The sequence below is a fragment of the Geotrypetes seraphini genome, chromosome 1, assembly GCF_902459505.1.
Source record: "Geotrypetes seraphini chromosome 1, aGeoSer1.1, whole genome shotgun sequence".
Lineage (NCBI taxonomy): Eukaryota > Metazoa > Chordata > Amphibia > Gymnophiona > Dermophiidae > Geotrypetes > Geotrypetes seraphini.
This window is the reverse complement of record NC_047084.1, coordinates 354,125,973-354,146,134: the sequence shown is the minus strand read 5'-3', so window position 1 is coordinate 354,146,134 and position 20,162 is coordinate 354,125,973. Positions and strand designations below refer to the sequence as shown.

Genomic DNA, 20,162 nt, shown 5'->3' with positions numbered 1-20,162 from the left:
CTCAATTTATATTCAAGTATGTTAGGTAAACATAACTCTGTCAAGAGTGACACTGCATGTTTTACTTAATACCATGAAATTTTGAAGACTAGTGAAAAATATCAAATGTTAATCTCAGTAAATAGCAAGTAAGATTGGCCATTCTTTGAAACTGTTCTTACTGGTTTTCTCCTTAGGTTTTTACCTGTTCCAAATTGCTTTTGGTACAACAGTGGTTCCCTTATGCGGAGATGGTGATACAGCAGGCAACTGTACAACAGCTTTAGGTAAGATTGGCAATTCTTCTCTGGCATCAGAACTCAAGCAGCAGCAGTGTGGGATCAGGACCTCAGGAAACCAGGCTGTGGGATTGTGCGGCTGACTCTATGACCAAAGTTCTCATCAGAAGGCCATAGTAGTATGTGTGACTAAAAATGGTTGCAGATACAAAGGATAAGCTAAGTAAATCTATGAGAAGAGAGGAGCAAACCACTGTTAGACTTTATCCATAATATGACAGCCCTCATAGAAACAATCCTAGCATCTAATTAGGTGCAATTGCATTCAGGATGTTGCAAGGGCATTAAGAATTAGAGAATGACGCAGGGACCAATTTTTCCCCATCCTCGCAGGAACTCATTTTCCCGTCCTGTCCCGGTGAGTTCTTTTTGTGTCTCTGCCCCATTCCTGCAAGGTCTGTCTTCATCTGCACAAGCCTCAAACACTTTAAAATCATAAGTATTCGAGGATTGTGCGGTTAAGGCAGAACTTACAGGAATGGGGAAGGGAGAGAGACAGCAATAAAACTTGCAGGGACGGGATGGGGAAATATCTGTGCCATTAAAAAAACCCCACAACCCGGCAGAAGCCCTGAAAGCAGTGACAGGAGGCTGCTTCTCCTGTCACTACTGTTAGGACTCTGCACATGTCTCAATCGCTCATGAGTTGGTGGGTTTCTGTGCAAATCATTTGCATGCAAACTTAATAGTGAATCAATCGCTGTTGGAAAATCAGCCAACAGTGATTGAGTTGCTATTGTTAGTGAATCTAGCTCTAAGTCCAACAAAAGCAGTTCCACTCACCATGCTAGTATTTTTTGATCCATGGGCCCTTTAGTTGAGAGACACGCCCACCTACCACTACATCTTCCATTTCCCTAGTACTTAAAGAACCAAAGTTCCTGGCTCCTTGACTCCTCAAATAGCTCCGAAGGGGTTCCAAAGGGACTGAACCTGACACTAAGTAATGCTTTTTCAGGTGTTCTGAGGTATTTCCTTGTCTGATGAAATCAGTCTTACTCCTTATAATGGCTGAGCCTGCACTCCAGACCTGACACTCTTGAACTCCACTAAAGCTGTTCTTCAGCTTTCAAACACTAAAACAAGAGGTCATTCCATAGAACTAGCAAATCATAGAAAATATTTTCACATGGCGCATAATTAAGATGTGTAATAATTGTTGGAGAATATAGTCAAGGTACCTAGCATAGTTGGATTCAAAGAAACTTGGAGAAGTTCCTGGAGGAAAAGTCCATAAGAAAATATTAGCCAGGTAGACTTGGCAAAGCCACTGCTCATCTCTGGAAATGAGCTTTGAGAAATGTTGGTCTAGTTTTTGGACCTGTCTGGTACTTTAGGCAAAGTCCGGGCACTGCCAAAGACTAGGTTCGCTGACTGGATCAACCCAGTTGGACAAATCTGGATCTGGCTGACTGACAACCATCTTGGAGTCTGGAGCTGGACTTGATGGAACTCGGTGTGACTTAGCATGGCTTAAGTTCTTATGAAAGTGTTTGACAATGTAGTCAGTGGAGTAGTAATGGGGGGAGGGCAGGATGGGGTGGTCCACCCAGTGTGCCTTCTTGATGGGGGCGCCGGCACCCTTCTTCGGTACACCGACAATTACGTGCAGGATGATTGTACCCCATCAAATGTGCACCCCAACAAGTGTGCGAATGCCAATTGTGCCCCGTTAAAACATTAACTTGTTATCTAGTGTTAGGTTTACATGATGATTATGGGATCCCTTTATGGAGGGAGCATGGGGCGGAGAGAAGGATGGTGACCCCTTATGGGTTCCCATAATCATCATGTAAAACTTATCCTAACACTAGATAACAAGTGAATGTTTTAAGTATAGTGGGGGGGTGTATCCCCCACCCCCTCAAAAAAGAGGGTTACTTTGTAACCCTCAAAAATACAGTGGAACCTTGATTTGTGAGCGTAATTCGTTCCAGAAGCATGCTCGTAAACCAAAGTACAGTTTATATCTAAGCAACTTTCCGCGTAGGAATGAATGGAAACATGGGCGATTTGTTCCACCACCCCACCCCTGAGAACCAGCATCGCCCCCTGCCCGCCCACACCTTACTGCGATCAGGCACTGGCACGCAGCACCAACCCACAGGGCATGCCGGTGCCAAAGGAGCCTGCCACCTGCTGGTGATCTCTGCTGGGCCTTGAGTATCTGCACATGCTCAAGGCCTTCTGGCTCCCGCTCTTTCTGAGATTCTAATGAGATTCTCGGGTTTCTCCGAGAATCTTATTAGAATCTTGGAGAGAGCGGGAGCCAGAAGGCCTTGAGCATGTGCAGATACTCTAGGCCCAGCAGAGATCACTGGCAGGCAGCAGACTCCTTCAGCACTGGCACATCCTGTGGGTTGGTGCTGCGTGCCGGTGCCTGATCATGGTAAGGGTTTGGGCGGGTGGCGGGCGATGCCGGTTTTCGGGGGTGGGGGCTCGCAAATCGAGTCAACGCTCTGTTTGCGAGGCAATATTTGCTAGAGTGTTTTGCTTGTCTTGCAAAACACTCGCAAACCGAGGTTTGACTGTAGGATCCAGTCGGGGCTCATTGTCGAATCTGATCACCCACCCATTCAGTGTGCGCATTTGTCGTGCACGCAAATGTTGGGGAGCAATTGTGCTGCGTGCATTTGACGGAGCACCATCCTCCTCTCTGCCCCCCCTGCTCCTTCCCCGTCCCTCTCTACCACGCGCACATGCCGCCCTCCTTCCCTCGTACCTTTTTAACCTTTGCAGCAAGTTGGAGTTTCTGCTTGCGCCACGAACGTTAGAGGAATGATGGAAGGGGAATGCTTGTGCAGCAGGAGGGGGTGCGGAAGGATCAGATGGGGGTTGGGGGGGCCAGAGAATAGGGGGGGAGGAGCGCCTCTCACCCTCGCTATGCCAGTAAATGCAGTGGTCTTTACTGTTGTTGCAAAATAGGGCAACAAAGAAAAAGGGGAAATTAAAAACGTAATCTTTCTGCATTTTTTTTGCAGCCCTCACAGAGCACAGTTCCCGTGTGGTTCCAATTCAAATAAGCAGCTGTCGACCAGAAATGCAAAGTTACTGTTTTCATGGAGAGTGCAAGTACCTGGAGGAAGCCGATGCGCACTTCTGCCAGTAAGAAAATGCCTTTAGCATATTGCAGTGTGTCTTTTTATAAATGTATAAAATATTACAGGTGCATCATTTACTGAAATTGATTGTGGTAGTTCTGCTATTTCTACAACCAGCAGGGATGCCAAAATAGTCCATGTTATGATGAAAAATTTTTATTGAGAAAATCAATGGGAGGAAGGCTTTTGTGCTGCCAGTATTTGACGTAGTACTTGCACATTTTTATTTTTTTATTACCCCTCTGCATCTATCCTGAGGAAATTACAAGGGGAGGTCTGCCCTGTCTGTTTCAGTCTTATCCCTCCCCGCTTGATCTCTGAAGGCTGCTGCCTATAAGGAGAGGGGCTGAACAGTGCAGAAAACAGAGTCAATCAGTAGAGCTGAATCACCAGCCCGGTTTACATTGACCAAGGACAATCCTGCCCTGTGATGGCAAAAAAGTATGTCTAATCTCTCTAATTTGAGGGTTTCTCACTCAAATGTTGTTTGAAGCAATGAACTTACTGCATTGTGTCTCTGAAATATTGAGGATCTTGAAGGGGCTATGTAGAAGCCCAATATACGTTATGATGGAACATACATAGGGGCATTTTTAGTATGATGTTTAAATCTGATTTTGGATGTTTTGGGAAAAACGTCTAAAAATCCTGTAGAGAAAATGGCCATTTTCTAGATGTTTTTGAGTTCAGTACATCTTGTATCTTTTAGGACCATTTAAAAAATATATCCAAGGAAAAAATGCACAAAAACAAGGCATGATGATGTTTGGGGCGGGTGTGTGTGTGTAGCATTCTTAGGACTGGCCACACAGACATGCTAACAGAGCAGTGGAGCACCCTAGGGATCACTGCAGTGGATTTCCCATAAAAACTTCCAGGTACACATCTCGCCATTACCCCCATACGTTGTATGGGAAGCCCTCCAAAACCCACCAAAAACCTACTGTACCCAACTGTATACTGCGACACTAGCCCTTATGCCTGCAAGTGCCACTTATATATATAGGTACAGTAGGTTCTTAGTAGGATTATCGAGGACTTACCTTTCCACCACAAGTGTGCTAGTTGGAGTGAGATATGGGTCTGAGTCTCATTCTTTGCAGTCCACTACACCAATCACTAGGCTAATTCAGGGACCTACTTGCTGCTCTAATAGGAATGGTCATAAGTTTCTGCAGCTGTCATACAGGATGGTATGTACTCTTTATTTCTAAATATTATAATAGGTCACACTGAGGACCTGTTTATTCATGGTTATAGAAATCACCAGTTAAAGTGGAGAAAAAAATCTCAAAAGCATTCACTGCCGCAGTTTACTTACAGAAAGATATAGCTGCCAAATTCTTATCATAGGCAAAAAAAAACTCCCACATTTGACCTTTAACGTTTCAAGTAAACCATAGAGATAAGAAAGATGCCAACCATGCGTGCATGCCAGTCACTTATCTGAGCTTGTTTGGAGATATTGTCTAGTTTCATAAAATTCCAATATTTATCCAAGAAAGCTCCTTCAACTCCCGACAAAGAGTTCCCACGATCCTGGAAATGACATAATTTGTCCGGGATTTAAATTTTTGTCTTAGTCTGCACTACTCCAGGCCGCCATAGTAGTTTGGTCAGTGCTTGGTACATCTCCATTTCCCTGATGTAGCTGTTCTTTCTTGGGCGAAACAAGGATCTTTGTGGGGGAGTTGAAGGAGCTTTCATGGATAAATATTGAAGCCGGGGTGCTATCTGAGTATCATTGGGACTTTGTTTAACCGGAGAATATCTCCAAATGAGCTGAGAAAAGTGACTGGCATGCAAGCTTGGTTGGCGTCTGCCTTATCTCTGTGATTTACTTGAAATGTTAAAGGTCAGATGTGGAGATTTTTTGGGCCTATGATAAGAATTTGGCAGTTATATCTTACTGTATGTAACTGCTTCAGTGAATGCTTTTGAGGCTTTTTGCTCCACTTTAACTAGTGATTTCTATAACCACAAGTAAACAGGCCCTCGGTGTGACCTATTATTTTTTAGTGTAACTGAAAGTTTATCTCAATGTTTTTTGTTTTTTTTTTATGTACTCTTTCTTTCACATCTTTGGGGGGTGGGAGTGGGTCAGTGACCACTGGGGGCGTAAGGAGGGTTTTAGACACTTTTCTGGCCCTTATTCATTACTGAAGCAGGTCTAGCCTGAAATATACTTTTTTTTTTTTTTTTTGCCTGGACGTTTACAGTGTTCTATTATTGCAGAAAAAGATCCAGATCATAAGCCCACTGTAGTCCATCCAAAACACACCTTTAAAATGTCCCCTTGAGACTTAGATGCACTTCAAACGACCTGCATAGAAAACAACTCTTGATAATGGGTTTTGAAAATAGTGATTTGGAATTCTGTGTGAAAAAAAATCCATCCATTTTGTGCCACTATTTGGGCACTTTTCTGTTTTGAAAATGATCTCCACAGGGCATCTTTTCAGAAAGAATTCATTTTGAAGCCATAGTTTTGATCATAAAGAAGCTACTTCCTTCCTTCCGCCACTGCAAGGCAGAATATAGAACACTAGCAGAACCCAGAAATTGGTTAAAATTAAGCATTCTGTAATTTGAATTAACTGCTGTGGGCACTCTTTGTATATATTTTGTCTCACTTTTGACCATATTACATATGTATTTGATTAAAAATCAGTATGAATCTGTAAAAAAACCTTCAGTAGGAGAGGAGAGGGAGCAGGTGAAACTAGGGCCTCCTTTTATGAAACTGTGATAGCTGTTTCTAACACAGGGAGCTGCGCTGAATGGCCCGCGCTGCTCCCAACGCTCATTGAGTTCCTATGAACATTGGGAGCAGCGCGGGCCATTCAACGCAGCTTCCCCAATCTAGAAACTATCGTAGTTTTGTAAAAGAGGGGATAGGTGCCAATAGGAGAGGGAGTGGAAAGGGAAGTTCTCAATTCCCTCCCCATTGCTTTTTCCAAGTCTTAACTGTGGCAAAGTATCAGCAAGTAAGAAGGAGGATAGAAAGGGTAAGATTGCAGTGTTACTGAGCTGTGCAGTTGGATGCCAGGTAAGAGGTTTCCTATAGGGATGTAGATTACTGGGTGCTTAGTGCTTAGTCGTGATTCTTTCCATCTATGTGTAGATCTCACTACCAGCACATTTCTTCAGGGCAGGATTAACCAATAGGCCAAATAGGCACGTGCCTAGGGCCCGAAATTGTCAGGGGGGCCTGATGAAGGAGGGCATCAACATTGTTTTTTCCAAATGGCGATGGGCCCCTCCAGCATCGATCGGCAACGTGGGCCCCCCGATTGGCAATGTGGGCCCAACCCCAATCGGCAATGCAGCCCCCCCCCCATCGACGGAAAGTAAGACAAGCAAGCAACATGGGTAAGAAAGGCAACGGGAATGTAATTGTGCAAGTGGTGCTGCTTGCCCAAAGCTTCCCTCTGACGCAGCTTCCTGTTTCCGCCTGGGCGCATGGTGGGGTGGGGCGGGGCAGGGGGGCCCAGTGTACATGTGTGCCTAGGGGCCCTCGACAAATTAATCCTGCCCTGCATTTCATTGTAGGAAAAAAAAGCACTGAATATAATATTGTAATATGATATTGCACAATGTTATTCTGTGTTCATTAAGGAATATTTAAAAAAACAGAAAAATACAAGGAAAATTCCTTTTAGCAAATCAAATTGTCTTCTTCCTGTGTTGTCACAATGGCCAAACATAAGGTGCTCATATTGGCGTTTCTGGAATCTCCCTTTTAACATCTCACTTCTGCCACAAGCCTATATGAAAAAGAAGTGGCAGAAATGCCAGCTGCACATGGCCATTGCCTTTTGCATATGGCTTTTCCATTTTTTTAAGCTCAAACAGAGGAAGCTCAAAACTGGCTTTTTTATTATCCGTTTTGAACTATAGACTAACATGGGGACAAATTTTTCCCAGTCCCCGCAGGACCTCATTTTCCCACCCCATTCCGGCGAGTTCTTTTCCTGTCCTTACCCCATTCCTGCAAGCTCTGTCCTCATCTTCACAAGCTTCAAACACTTTAAAATCATAAGTGCTCAAGACTTGTGCAATTAAGGCAGAGCTTACAGGAATGGGGCAGGGGCAGGGATGGCGACAAAACTCACGGGGATGGGATGGGGAAATTGAGTTCCCGCAGGGACGGGGAAAAATTTGTCCCCATGTCATTCTCTATTTTGAACTCATGCTGGTAATCAGTCTAGAACAGCATCTCTCAAACATTTTTAGCTCTGGCACACTAAACGGAGCAAATGTTTTTTTGCGGCACATTATAATTGAAATTATAAAATTGCAAAACCAACAAAAAAAATTAAGTTTGAGTTATTTATTTAAAGTTTTTAAAGCTATGTATGGGAAATTGTATCAACGGTAAAACTAAAGCAGATAGAATAGAATTGCTAATCAGTGCGTTGGATGTGCTTGTGTTTAGGGGCGAATGTGGTGCAGTGGTTAAGCTATAGCCTCAGCACCCTGGGGTTGAGGGTTCAAACCCACACTGCTCCTTGTGACCCTGAGCAAGTCGCTTAACCCCCCCCACCATTGCCCCAGGTACATTAGATAGATTATGAGCCCACCAGGACAGACAGGGAAAAATGCTTGAGTACCTAAATAATCTCTTGTAAACCGTTCTGAGCTCTCCTGGGAGAACGGTATAGAAAACTGAATAAATAAATATGAACTAAAAATGCAGCTCCACAGTTGACAAGCAAACACACGTCGTCATCCACCATCTGCAGTCATTTTTTTTTCTGTTATTTCTGTCAGATGAAAATCCAAAGATAAGAAGATCCAAACGGTAACAGTCTTCGTTGCTTTGTTGCTCAAGTTAGGATAACGACTGCATAAAAAAATAAAACTAAAATTACTTGCATTTAGTTTTCAAGGACCAATCACGTCAAAGAATGATGCTTCTCTGGGCGCCTGTATCCTTACACACTCGGATGCTCATAACGCTGAGACTCTTGCGTTTGGAATGTACATGTCATCTATTCTAATGTATACTTATGAAGGAAATTAAAAAAAATAAAATTCTTGAATCTCTTGTGGCACACCTGGAATCTCTTCGGGACACACCACTGTGCCATGGCACACAGTTTGAGAGACACTAGTCTAGGCAGCTCAAAACAAGGCAAACATTCCTGCCCAGTAAAATACCTGTGGCAAAGTATATATGCTTAACGAAGTAACCTATGAATTAAAAACCCTCCAAATATACCGTATTTTTTCGGTCCATAAGACACACTTTTTCCCCCCCAAAAAGTGGGTGAAAATGAAGGTACGTCTTATGGAGTGAATATAACACACACACACACCCTCCGAGCATCTCGGGCCTTGTTGTGATAGTAACGGCAGAACGCGCCCCTCAGCTTTTACACTAGCAGGTCCTGGGGCCGACACAAGCCATTGAATGTGAAACACTGCCGCTGCCAACACTCATGAGTGGGAGAATCGCCTTGGAAGGTACATGAGAGCTGCCAATTGGGGGAGGGAGAGTTAAAGAAGAACCTAGGGGCTGACGAGGGTCACTTTAAAGGAGGGAGCTAGTCCGACACTCTCCCCCCCCCCCCAACAGTTTCTTGACTGGAATAGAGTTGCTTTCAAACTGCCTTCACCTCCTGATGCATCCAATTACTTTCCTGACCCTACACACACACTCGCCAGTGGTAAGCAGCAAAGAGGCGTTTGTGTCTCTCTACATTCCTAAGCACCAATAAGCAGGAAGGAAGTGTTTGTCTCTCTGTTCCCGCAGCCTATGGGGGAAGGAGGTGGCGGCTTAGGACGCAAGTGTGCATAACCCAAGCCTGCCATCACCACCACCGCTTGCTTTCTAGTTACAATGGGCGAGTGTGCTCTCAGCTGCCTCCTTCTTGTGTGAATGTTGCAACTTCCACGCAGCTCAGCCAATGAGAGGATGCAAGTGTGAGGGAGCGTGGCTGAGGTTTAGAATCGCCTATCCGTATACCCAACCTTGGGGGTTGGACTCGTTCCTGTTATTATCCCAGCAACAACTACAACAAACTATGGTATTGAGTCAAACTAGTGTTCAGAGCAAGATGCTGGTGATGGTCTTTTGGGATGGGGACAGGTTTTTAACCCAGTCAGCATTTGTCTTGGCTCTTTTTTTCCCCCTCCTTTATTGCTGAAGCTGTGGCAACCAATTTGGGACTTGCGGGGTGGGGTTGGGGACTGCCTACCACTTAGACCTACCCTGTCCTGGCCTAACACTAGGCCACCAGAGGGGATACAGGGTGCAGGGTAGTGGCGGGGCAAGGAGAGGGGCTGGCTGTATAGCCTGGTAGGGCAGGGAGGGAAGGGGGCTGGGTGCAGAGCCTGGTATAAGTATACAATTTGATTCAGAATGGGTTTTTTTTTTCTTGTTTTCCTACTCTAAATCTAGGGTGCGTCTTATGGTCATGTGCGTCTTTGGAGCGAAAAATACGGTATATAGCTGTTTTATAATTTACAGTAAAGTTGATGAGAACCCATTACTCTAAACAGAGAACTGTGATGTGTATCACTGTTAATGATTTGAACTGTGGACCGCTCCTTGGTGATTTAACATACTTTTAATATATGTTCTAGAAAAGGGATAGGCAACTCTAATCCTCGAATGCCACAGGTAAGTCAGGTTTCCAGGATCTCCACAATGAATATGCATGAGATAGATTTGCCTACAATAGAGGTAGAGTATGCAAATTTATCTCATTCATGTTTATTGTGGTTTTCAGTAAAACCTGAACTATCTGTGGCACTTGAGGACTGGAGTTGCCAAACACAAGCTGACACTGCAGAAGTATTGAGCTTTGAAATACTTTATTGTATATTTCAATTTAAGCTACAGCTGCACTCATAGGAATGATGACCAGAGTTTCCAGGAGCTCTGTGTTTGAACTGGTTAGACTCGGAGCCCCTAGAACAGGGGTAGGGAACTCCAGTCCTCGAGAGCCTTATTCCAGTCGGGTTTTCAGGATTTCCCCAATGAATATGCATTGAAAGCAATGCATGCAACTAGATCTCATGCGTATTCATTGGGGAAATCCTGAAAACCCGACTGGAATATGGCTCTCGAGGACCGGAGTTCCCTACCCCTGCCCTAGAAGGCAGTGCGAAGTTGTCCTCATTGCCTCCGTTAGTTGGGCTTCATGATCTATCTTATTTTTCAGCTGCATAAAGTTATGGCATTGAGATAGCAGGAAATAAAAACGTACTTCTCTTGCAATCATTTAACTGTGCTCCTTCAGGAACAGTAGTTTTGATTGTATTCTATAATAACATTCTAAGAATAGTCTTCATCACCTTAAATCGGAGGCATAATGTCAATGTAGTTAACATGTTTTTTATTCCCATCTTGTGCACAGGTCTCATTTTATGAAATGAGTCCCAATTACTAGTAACTGGGGCTAACAGTAAAGTAACACATCTTAATGGTAGCCCATGCTAATATCTTCCCCCTTGGTTATCCAAGAGAAATGTAGCTGATGATATTTGAACACTACAGTCAGTTTTGACTTCAGACCATGATATTTAAATTTACAGTTGGATATTCAGAGCTGGGATATATCTGGATTCGGCACTGAATATCCAGGTATGAAATAGAGAATGACACGGGGAAAAAATCTGTCCCCGTCACTGCACCGTTCCCTGCCCACCATCCTCTGCACCGCCCCGTCACCACCTTTCCCTTCACCGCCCCGTCACCGCCACTGCCATCCCATTCACCGCCCCGTCACCGTCCCCACAGCATCCATATAAGCCTCAGTACTGCGAAACACCATGAAGACAGAAGAGAGTCCTGCCACTACTACTACTGCACTGAGAATCTGTTTCAGTGCCTCTGCCCTGTAGTAAAAACCGAACATAAAATAAATCAATTAACTTGTCCTCCCTTTCAATGACGTGTCCCCCATGTTCACCTATAGCTCAAATCAGGTCAATTGTGCACACTAAAAATGCAGGAGGATCTGGAACGTGAGCGCAGGCAGGCAGTGATACAAAAACAGCAGACACCCGACCGACTGCAGTGTTCCGCCATCTCCCTCCCTCCATCTCACCTTAGATGTAGAGTATGCCGGCTTTCTTTTTCGCCCAGCCGCATGTGCGGGTGCTCATTTGTTCAATATTCTCCTCTGACGCAACCGGAAACAGGAAGTTGCAAGAGAGGAGAAGATTGATCAACGAGAGCGCGGCTTGGCGAAAAAGAAAGCCGGCATACTCTACATCAGTGGTTTTCAACCTTTTTACACCCGTGGACTGGCAGAAATAAAATAATTATTTTGTGGACCGGCAAACTACTAGGACTAAAATTTAAAAACCCTGTTTCCGCCCCATCTCCGCAAGCTCAGTCACCTCGGTAACTATAGAAAAATAGACAAATATAGACAGCAGATATAAATTCTCAAAACTGACACATTTTGATCACTAAATTGAAAATAAAATCATTTTCCTTTGCTGTCTGGTGATTGATTTCATGAGTCTCTGGTTGCGTTTCCTTCTGTCTGTGTATCCTTTCTTTCTTTCTGCACTCAGGCCCAAGAATTGTCCCTTTTTATTCCCTCCCTCTTTCCTTCCCATGTCTTTAGTGCCCCCGATGCCTCCTTCCCATGTCTTTAGTGCCCCCAGTGCCTCCTTCCCATGTCTTTAGTGCCCCCAGTGCCTCCTTCCCATGACTTTAGTGCCCCCAGTGCCTCCTTCCCATGTCTTTAGTGCCCCCAGTGCCTCCTTCCCATGTCTTTAGTGCCCCCTCCCCATGTCTTTAGTGCCCCCTGGTGCCTCCTTCCTATGTCCCTCTCACTGCCTTTCACACTTTGTCCCACCCCCACCCCTGAAGCCTGCCTGTGCCTGTCTACCTTTCTCCCTACCTAGCCAAAGCCAGCCTGCTGCCTCCCTGCCGCTCAAAAAAAAAAAAAAAAAAGCCTCTGTCCTTTTCCCCTTCTCTTACCGCCATGCTGCAGCTGCTAAAGCCGGAAGTCTTCTTTCCGACTCAATTCTGAAGTCGGAGAGGACGTTCTGGGCTAGCCAGGCAGCGATTGGCTGGCCCAGAACTTCCTCTCTGACGTCAGAATTGACGTCGGATAGACTTTCTGTCGGCTTTAGTAGCTGCAGCTTGGCGATAAGAGCAGGAGAAAAGTAGAGGCTTTTTTTTTTTTTTTCCTTCGCGAGGACCAGCAGAAATTCAACCGGCGGTGCTCTTCCAATTCAAAGGTGAGGTGGAGGGAGGGAGATGGCGGGAACCGCGCGATCTTGATTTCCTCACTGCAGGGACAAGTCCATTCACCGCTCCACGGGGCAGTGAATGGCCTTGTCCCCGTCCCGCAGAGGCCACTGTTTTTTCTTCCCCGTTTTGGCGGGTTACCCGCGGCTAAACGTGGCTAGCCGCGGGTAACCGCCACCTTGTCATTCTCTAGTTATGAAACTGCTGTTGGAAGTTATCCAGGTACCGCCAATATTCAACAACAACCTGTTATCTGTAAAACAACTCACATATGTTAATTTGCTATTTTACTGGTCTATTTATTTGGACTTATTAACTGCCTTTTCATTAAGAGATTCATCCGAAGTGGTTTACTACATTGAACAGTGAAGTGATGTGGTGGCCATGTTAGTCCACTCTTCAAGGTAATATGTAGAATAAAACAAAATACCTTTTTTTATTGGACTAAGTTAGGGGTCCTTTTACTAAGGCCCTTGGTAAAAGGACCCCTTAATGTAGTTTATGATTAGCTTTCGAAGGTAACCTCTTCATCCTCAGATCATGTATCCCGACAAGAGCGGCTCCTTCCTGCAAAGTATTTTACTATTCTGCTGTGTTTTATTGTATTCTGGGTTTTCTCTTTCTGGAGGACAGTATATATATATATACATATATATATATATAAAATAATAAGTCCAAATATATATATATATATATGAACCTAATCTAGCTTTTCTTTCTACCATACTAGGTGTGATAAGGGCTACACTGGTGCTCGCTGTGTGCATTCTGAACTTGTATTTATGCCCATGAGCAGTGAGCACGTGGTACTCATAGTGGTTCTCGTCGTCTCATTTCTAATCCTCATCATCGCATCTGTCTCGTACTTCGCATATAAAAGGTAAATGTTACTGCCCTATAACTGTGTCTGTGGTGGAATGCAGAAGGCGAGTGACTAGCTTATCCATAGAATTCTGAAGCAGCATTTTACAACAAATGCTCACGAAAACAGATGGTCTGTCATTTTTTTGTTTTCTTTATTCGGTTTAGCAAATAGTCTTTAAGAGACACTTCATAGCATTTTGTCACATGAAATGTGGCATGAGTTTCGCAAATTTGTATCTGACGGAACAGACCAAATTCTATATATGGCGCGGGAAAAAAAATGAGCACTAAACACTATTCTATAAGTGGTGCTCTGAGTTGGGCGCTGTTTATAGTAACATTGTAAATGACAGATAAAAGACTTGATCAGTCCATCCAGTCTGCCTAATATTTGCACACATTAAAAAAATTCTTAATTAAATGAAATTGTCTTTTTTTTCTTGGTTATTTTTGGGCCATTAACCGTAAAGTCTGCTCAATACTGTCATTAGGTTCCAACTACTGGAGTTGCCATCGAAGCTCACACCAGCCTATCCAAACCATCTCTTTGTTTGCAGAATATGCGAGACCGTAGAGCAGGGGTGGGCAACTCTGGTCCTCGAGGGCCGGAATCCAGTCGGGTTTTCGGGATTTCCCCAATGAATATGCATGAGATCTATTTGCATGCACTGCTTTCAATGCATATTCATTGGGGAAATCCTGAAAACCCGACTGGATTCCGGCCCTCGAGGACCAAAGTTGCCACTCCTTCCATAGAGTCTGCCCAGCACCGTCCTCGTATTCCAAATTACTGTAGTTCCCATCGAAGCCCTCCCCAGCCCATTCTAAACCAAGTTGCCATATACATGACATAGACTGTACAAGTCTGCCCAGTATCGGCCTGAGTTCATCAATTTATAACATCCGTTTTCTAATTATAGATCTTCTGTGTTCTTCCCATATATGAGAAACAGACTGTGCAGGACTGCCCAGTACCGGCCTTAGTTTGTTTTATATCATTCATTTTCTAATTAGAGATCCTCTTAGTTCATCCCATGCTTTTTTTGAATTCTGTCACCATTTCCTCTCAATCACCTCTCTTGTGAGGGCATTCCAGGCATCCACTACCCTGCCCAAGAAAAATAATTTCCTAACATTACTCCACCCTGCAACCTCAATTTATGCCCTCTAGTTTTATCAGTTTCCCTTCTTTGGAAAAGATTTGGTTCTATATTAATACCTTTCAAGTATTTAAACATCCGTATCATATCTTCCCTGTCCTCTCCTCTCCTCAAGAGTATATATATTCAGGTCTTACAGTCTCTTCTCATACATCTTTTGGCACAAACTCCTTACCATTTTTGTCGCCTTCCTCTAGACCACTTGCTTATAATCCTTTGCCAGATAGGGTCTCCATAACTGAACACAGTATGCCAATTGTAGCCTCACCAACAACCTGTACAGGGGCATCAACACCTCTTTTCTTTTGCTGGTTTCGTCTCTTTCTATACAGCCCAGCATCCTTTGGGCTACAACCACCACCTTATCATACTGTTTCATTGCCTTCAGGTCCTCGGACATTATCACCCCAAGGTCCCTCTCCTCTTCTGTACATATCAGCCTCTCACTTCCCAGCAAATATGACTCCCTCGGATTCCTACACCCCAGTTGCATTACTCCGCACTTCTTCATATTGAATTTTAGTTGCCAAACAATATACCATTCTTCTTACTTTTGCAGATTCTTATTCATGTTTTCCACTCCCTCCAGGATATCCACTCTGTACAAATCTTGGTATCATCCACAAAAAGGCAAACCTTACCTTCTAACCCTTCGGCAATGTCACTCACAAACATATTGCACAGAATTGGCTCCAACACCGATCCTTGAGGCACTCCATTACTCACATTTCCTTCCTCCAAGTGAATTCCATTAACCACTACCCTCTGGTGTCTGTCTGTCTGTCTGTCAACCAGTTTCTAATCCAGTTCACCACTTTGGGTCCTAAATTCATCCCATCAGGTTTTTTCAAGAGCCTCCTATGAGGAACCACATCAAAAACTAAGTAAATTACATCTAGTGCACATCCTCAATCCAATTTCCTGGTTGTCCAGTCAAAGAATTTGATCAGATTCATGTGGTATGATTTACCTTTAGTAAAACCATGTTGCCTCGCTCTTGTAACCCATTAGATTCTAGAAAGTTCACTATCCTTCAGCAATGCTTCCATTATCTTTCCAATAACCGAAGTGAGGCTTACTGGCCTGTAGTTTCCTGCTTTATCTCCTTGACCACTTTTGTGAAGAGGAGCCACATCTGCTCTTCTCCAATTCCATGGAACCTCTCCTGTCTTCAAGGATTTATTGAACAAATCTTTAAAAAGACTCGCCAGAAACTCTCTGAGCTCCCTCAGTATCTTTGGCTGGATCCCATCCGGTCCCATGGCTTTGTCCATCTTCAAAGTTTCAAGTTATTCATAAACACTTTCTTCCGTGAATGTCGCAGTATCCACTCCATTCTCACATATAAGTTTGTCAGCAAATAGTGGTCCTTCTCCAGGATTTTCTTCCATGAACACAGAATGGAAGTATTTGTTTAGCATGTTTGTTTTTTCCTCACCACTCTCCACATAGCTTCTTTTAGTCTCATAATTCCGTTTTTTGTCTTCCTCCTTTCACTAATATACTTCAAAAAAATTTTGTCTCCCCTTTTTTACATTTCTATCCATTTGCTCTTCCGCTTGCACTTTTGCCAAACATATCTCTCTCTTGGCTTCTTTCAGTTTCATCTGGTATTCCTTTCTATACTCCTCTTGAAATTTTTTTTATTTTATGAATACCAACTCTTATCGCTTTCCCTAGGATCCATGCCTAACTTTTAGGAATGAGGATTTATAACAAGCTGAAACCTGGTGTAAATCCCTGTGCCTAAATTAGGTGCGGATCTGCTGTATTTTGTAACACAGCATGCAAATATTTGGAACATACATGACCAACTCTTGCCATGTCCCCTTTCCAGATCTGTGCGCAAAAATTTACACCTATCAATTGCGCAAATATAAATTCTAATTATTGCCAATTAGTGCCCAATTATCAGTACTAATTAGTTTATTACTCAAATTGTGCCCACAAGTTTTGTGCGCCATGTATAGAATTCAGGGGAATGTGTGTTTAGGTTTCCCTTGCTTACTTTTCTATGGATACAGAACTCATGTTATTGGTTTTTACTTACAATATGCAGGGCCAGCGTTAAGGGGGGGGGGGCAAACATGGCAGCTGCCCTGGGCCCTGCAGCTCCAGGGGCCCCCTGTGGGCCAAGATGTCCATCTCTTCTTCTCACCCCATTCTGAAGCCCCCCCCCCCTCAGCTTTTATAATGCAAAGAGGTTGCTGGCTTGGCAGCAGTTCTCTAGCACTGCTTAAGGCTTCTCCGGTGCTGTTTCCCTGATGCATTCTGCTTTCTATGGAGTTGCACACCATAGAAATTAGGTGTAAAATCTGTAGAATAAGGGCTTGTTGATGCCAATTATTACAAATTTTGATTGCACTTGATAGGATTTTGGGTTAAATGTAGAAAATCTATACAGGTGAATGTGGCATTTTCTCAGGCCAGGGGTTCTCTGTGGCTGCTACCGACTGTCGTAGCAGCCACCGAGAATCCTATGCTAATGCATTCCAAGGAGCTCATTGGTATTTTAATGAGCACTCCGTGTAATGCACAGCAAAAAAAATATAGTTCTTTAGTGACCAAGCTTTAACGGCAGGATCTGAGCTACTTCTGTCCAGCCCTGGCGGGGCCTTTCCTCTTCCATGTCACCTCCAATGCAGCAGAAAAAGGGCCCTGCCGGAGCTGGCCGGAAGCAACTCATTTACGGTGCTGCTTCTGTTCACCGGCTGCCACTACTGCCTTGGTAATGGAGGGGGGGGGAGTGTTGTCAGGATTGATTCTGCTGCTTAGGGGGCCGGAGGGAGGGGTGTTGTCGGGAACAGCTGCCTGGTGCGACAGTATTCTTTTACAGTAACTCTGAAGCAACCAGAAAAACAGTTATGTGGCATCAACCAATCCCCATGGGTGCCGGATAGCTGAGAGTCTACTGTATATAGAATTAGCATTTTTGATATAGGCATGGATTAAAAAAGTTACTCATTTCACACAGACCACTGAATGGAGGGCAGTATCTTTTGGGGTGTGATAGTAATGGGCTGCTTCACTTGGGATATTCACCTTCTGCTCCCTAATCCCACCACTGTTTTTATGAAACTGTAGCATGGAACTGAGCTTATGCAGAGCTTTTGTGCCTTACAAGTTTTCTTCTTGTACTGACTTCTGCTTTTGTATGAACTGTTTTCAGGTATTACCCCAAAAGATTCAAACAGCCTAAAAAGGAATACAAGGAAGTTAGCACCATGAACGTGTAACCTGGGACATGGCTTCTCACTAGAAGAAAGATCAACTCGTACAGCATAACCATGGACAATTTCACTTTTACTGAATTTTTTAAATATTTATATGAGAAGCAAGGTGGTTTCCGTGTGTGGGAAAAAATCACAGCAGTCAAAAACATTTTTGGAATGTTCTTGTTTCTCATTTTTGTCTTTTTGTCTTTAATCTGCATGCTGTGGACAATTTAATGTTTCACACACGCAGACACAACTGCATGTAAATAATTTTTATAGTAAAATTTAATGTTTTGTGACATATATTTGTACCTATTTATATGATGACCATATTTGTGCATAGGACTTATTTGATATATATTTTGTTTTTCAAAATGAGCTAAAATGGCCTCATGTTCATTTCCTATTTATTTGCTCTTCTTTGCCCTGTTCTTCTTCACTTTATGCCCTACATCCATCTTTGGCATTGATCTTTCACATTCAGCTTTCTTTCATTTTTCTGTCCCCTTCTCAATTCTAGTTTTCCATCTGTTTACTTCCCCCGTCCACAGGATAAGACTGCAGGGACTAATTTTGATATGGCATTAAGCCTCATGCAACAGCAAGATTAAGACAGCAGAAAAGTGTGAAAATGTGCATAGCCCATTCAATTCCTATGAACTGCGTCATATTTGTTGCAGTGAGACTTGCTAATACAGCTCTGTAAAAGAGGCCGTTGGTTTTTAAATAGTTATGGCTAAACAAGTTCAACCTCACAAACGTAGAATATAAAGCAAAAAGTGAACAAAACAAAAATGCACTTATGGTGAGTGAGACCTGGGGTGTCAGCTATGACCAATTTAAGCAAGAGCGCTTCCACGGTCTGTCAGTTCTTCATACATCCCCAATCATCATAATATAATACTTTTTATAGAAAATTTTTTTAAAATGATTTTTTTCACTATCATAGTTATCAGTGCATCTATCTAGAATTTTAAAGAACTTATCTTTAAAAAGCTGTGTCTTCATTCCATTATGAGTAATGGTAGAACATATCATTTATTCCAACGTTCCGTGCAATTCAATACTCAGAGTATTGAATTGCACGGAACGTTGGAATAAATGATATGTTCCACCATTACTCATAATGGAATGAAGACACAGCTTTTTAAAGATAAGTTCTTTAAAATTCTAGATAGATGCACTGATAACTATGATAGTGAAAAAAATCATTAAAAAAAATTTTCTATAAAAAGTATTATATTATGATGATTGGGGATGTATGAAGAACTGACAGACCGTGGAAGCGCTCTTGCTTAAATTGGTCATAGCTGACACCCCAGGTCTCACTCACCATAAGTGCATTTTTGTTTAAACAAGTTCAAGTCAACTAAGGTTTAGTGTTTTGTAGTGTTATCCAGGAGTTTCCAGTGCAAACTCTAGAAGGAAACTATTGGTCCAAAAGGGAAAAATTCTGTAGTACTAGCTTCTCCCCTTAGGCCTGGATTCTCTAAATGGTGCCATTGTTGGCAGCCACCGATTGTGTATCAATTACGTCACAGGGCTGTTTAAAGAATCGTATTTTCAGGAAAGGTAGGCGCCAGAAATGTAGGCCAGGATTTTCAAGGCCTATGTTTCTGGCCCCTACCTGTGACATGAACCATGCCTACAGAGGCGCTTTATACCATACCATACCATACCATACCATATCATATTATTTCTTATACCCTGCAAATGTCAACTGGGAATCATTGTGGTTTCCTTAACTGACGAAAGGAGAAGGTCTGACGTAAGCAGGTCGGGAGGCAGTTCCAAATTTTGGGGATTTGAAACTCAAAGGTGGATTCAAAGAATGATTTTCTCTAAACTTGACATGGAGAGGGAAGAGGTAATTTTATAGCATTGGGTCAATCTTGAGTTATAGAAGGAGTGTGAAACTTGGATGGCTGAAGTTAGTCCAGTCAAGCTGTCTCCATATATAGCCCTGTGAGCCATACATGCAATTTTAAATTGAATTCTATACTTGACACCAGTGTAGTTCTATCAGCAGTGGACTGGCCCTCTCAAATCGGGCATTATAGAAAAATCAGTCTAGCCGCTATGTTCTGGAGTAGCTGCAACCTCTGAAGTCCTTTCTTTCTGGCGCTAAATGCCACTTTTGATGTTAGCCATGCCCACAGTAGCATTAGGTGTTGAAAAATGCCTCTGTAGGCACGATTCTGGCATTGTTCTTTTAAGTGCCTTGAAAATTCTTTTAAAATGTCTTTTAAATGGCATTTTGCACTTAATTATTGGCGCCTAAGTTAAGGCACCATTTAAAGAATATGGGCCTTAGTGTCTTTTGC

At 43.2% G+C, this 20,162-nt stretch overlaps 1 protein-coding gene across 1 annotated transcript in view; it reads left to right on the top strand.

The window, feature by feature from the left end:
• EREG (epiregulin) overlaps positions 1 to 18,216 on the top strand; it is a 52,222-nt gene extending 34,006 nt beyond the window's left edge. The window contains exons 2-5 of the mRNA XM_033942518.1: positions 177 to 266; positions 3,260 to 3,383; positions 13,330 to 13,479; positions 17,793 to 18,216. Coding sequence (XP_033798409.1) covers positions 177 to 266; positions 3,260 to 3,383; positions 13,330 to 13,479; positions 17,793 to 17,859 — 431 coding nt within the window. The 3' untranslated portion in view covers positions 17,860 to 18,216. The remainder of the gene's footprint in view (positions 1 to 176; positions 267 to 3,259; positions 3,384 to 13,329; positions 13,480 to 17,792) is intronic.
• Positions 18,217 to 20,162: the final 1,946 nt, after the last annotated feature.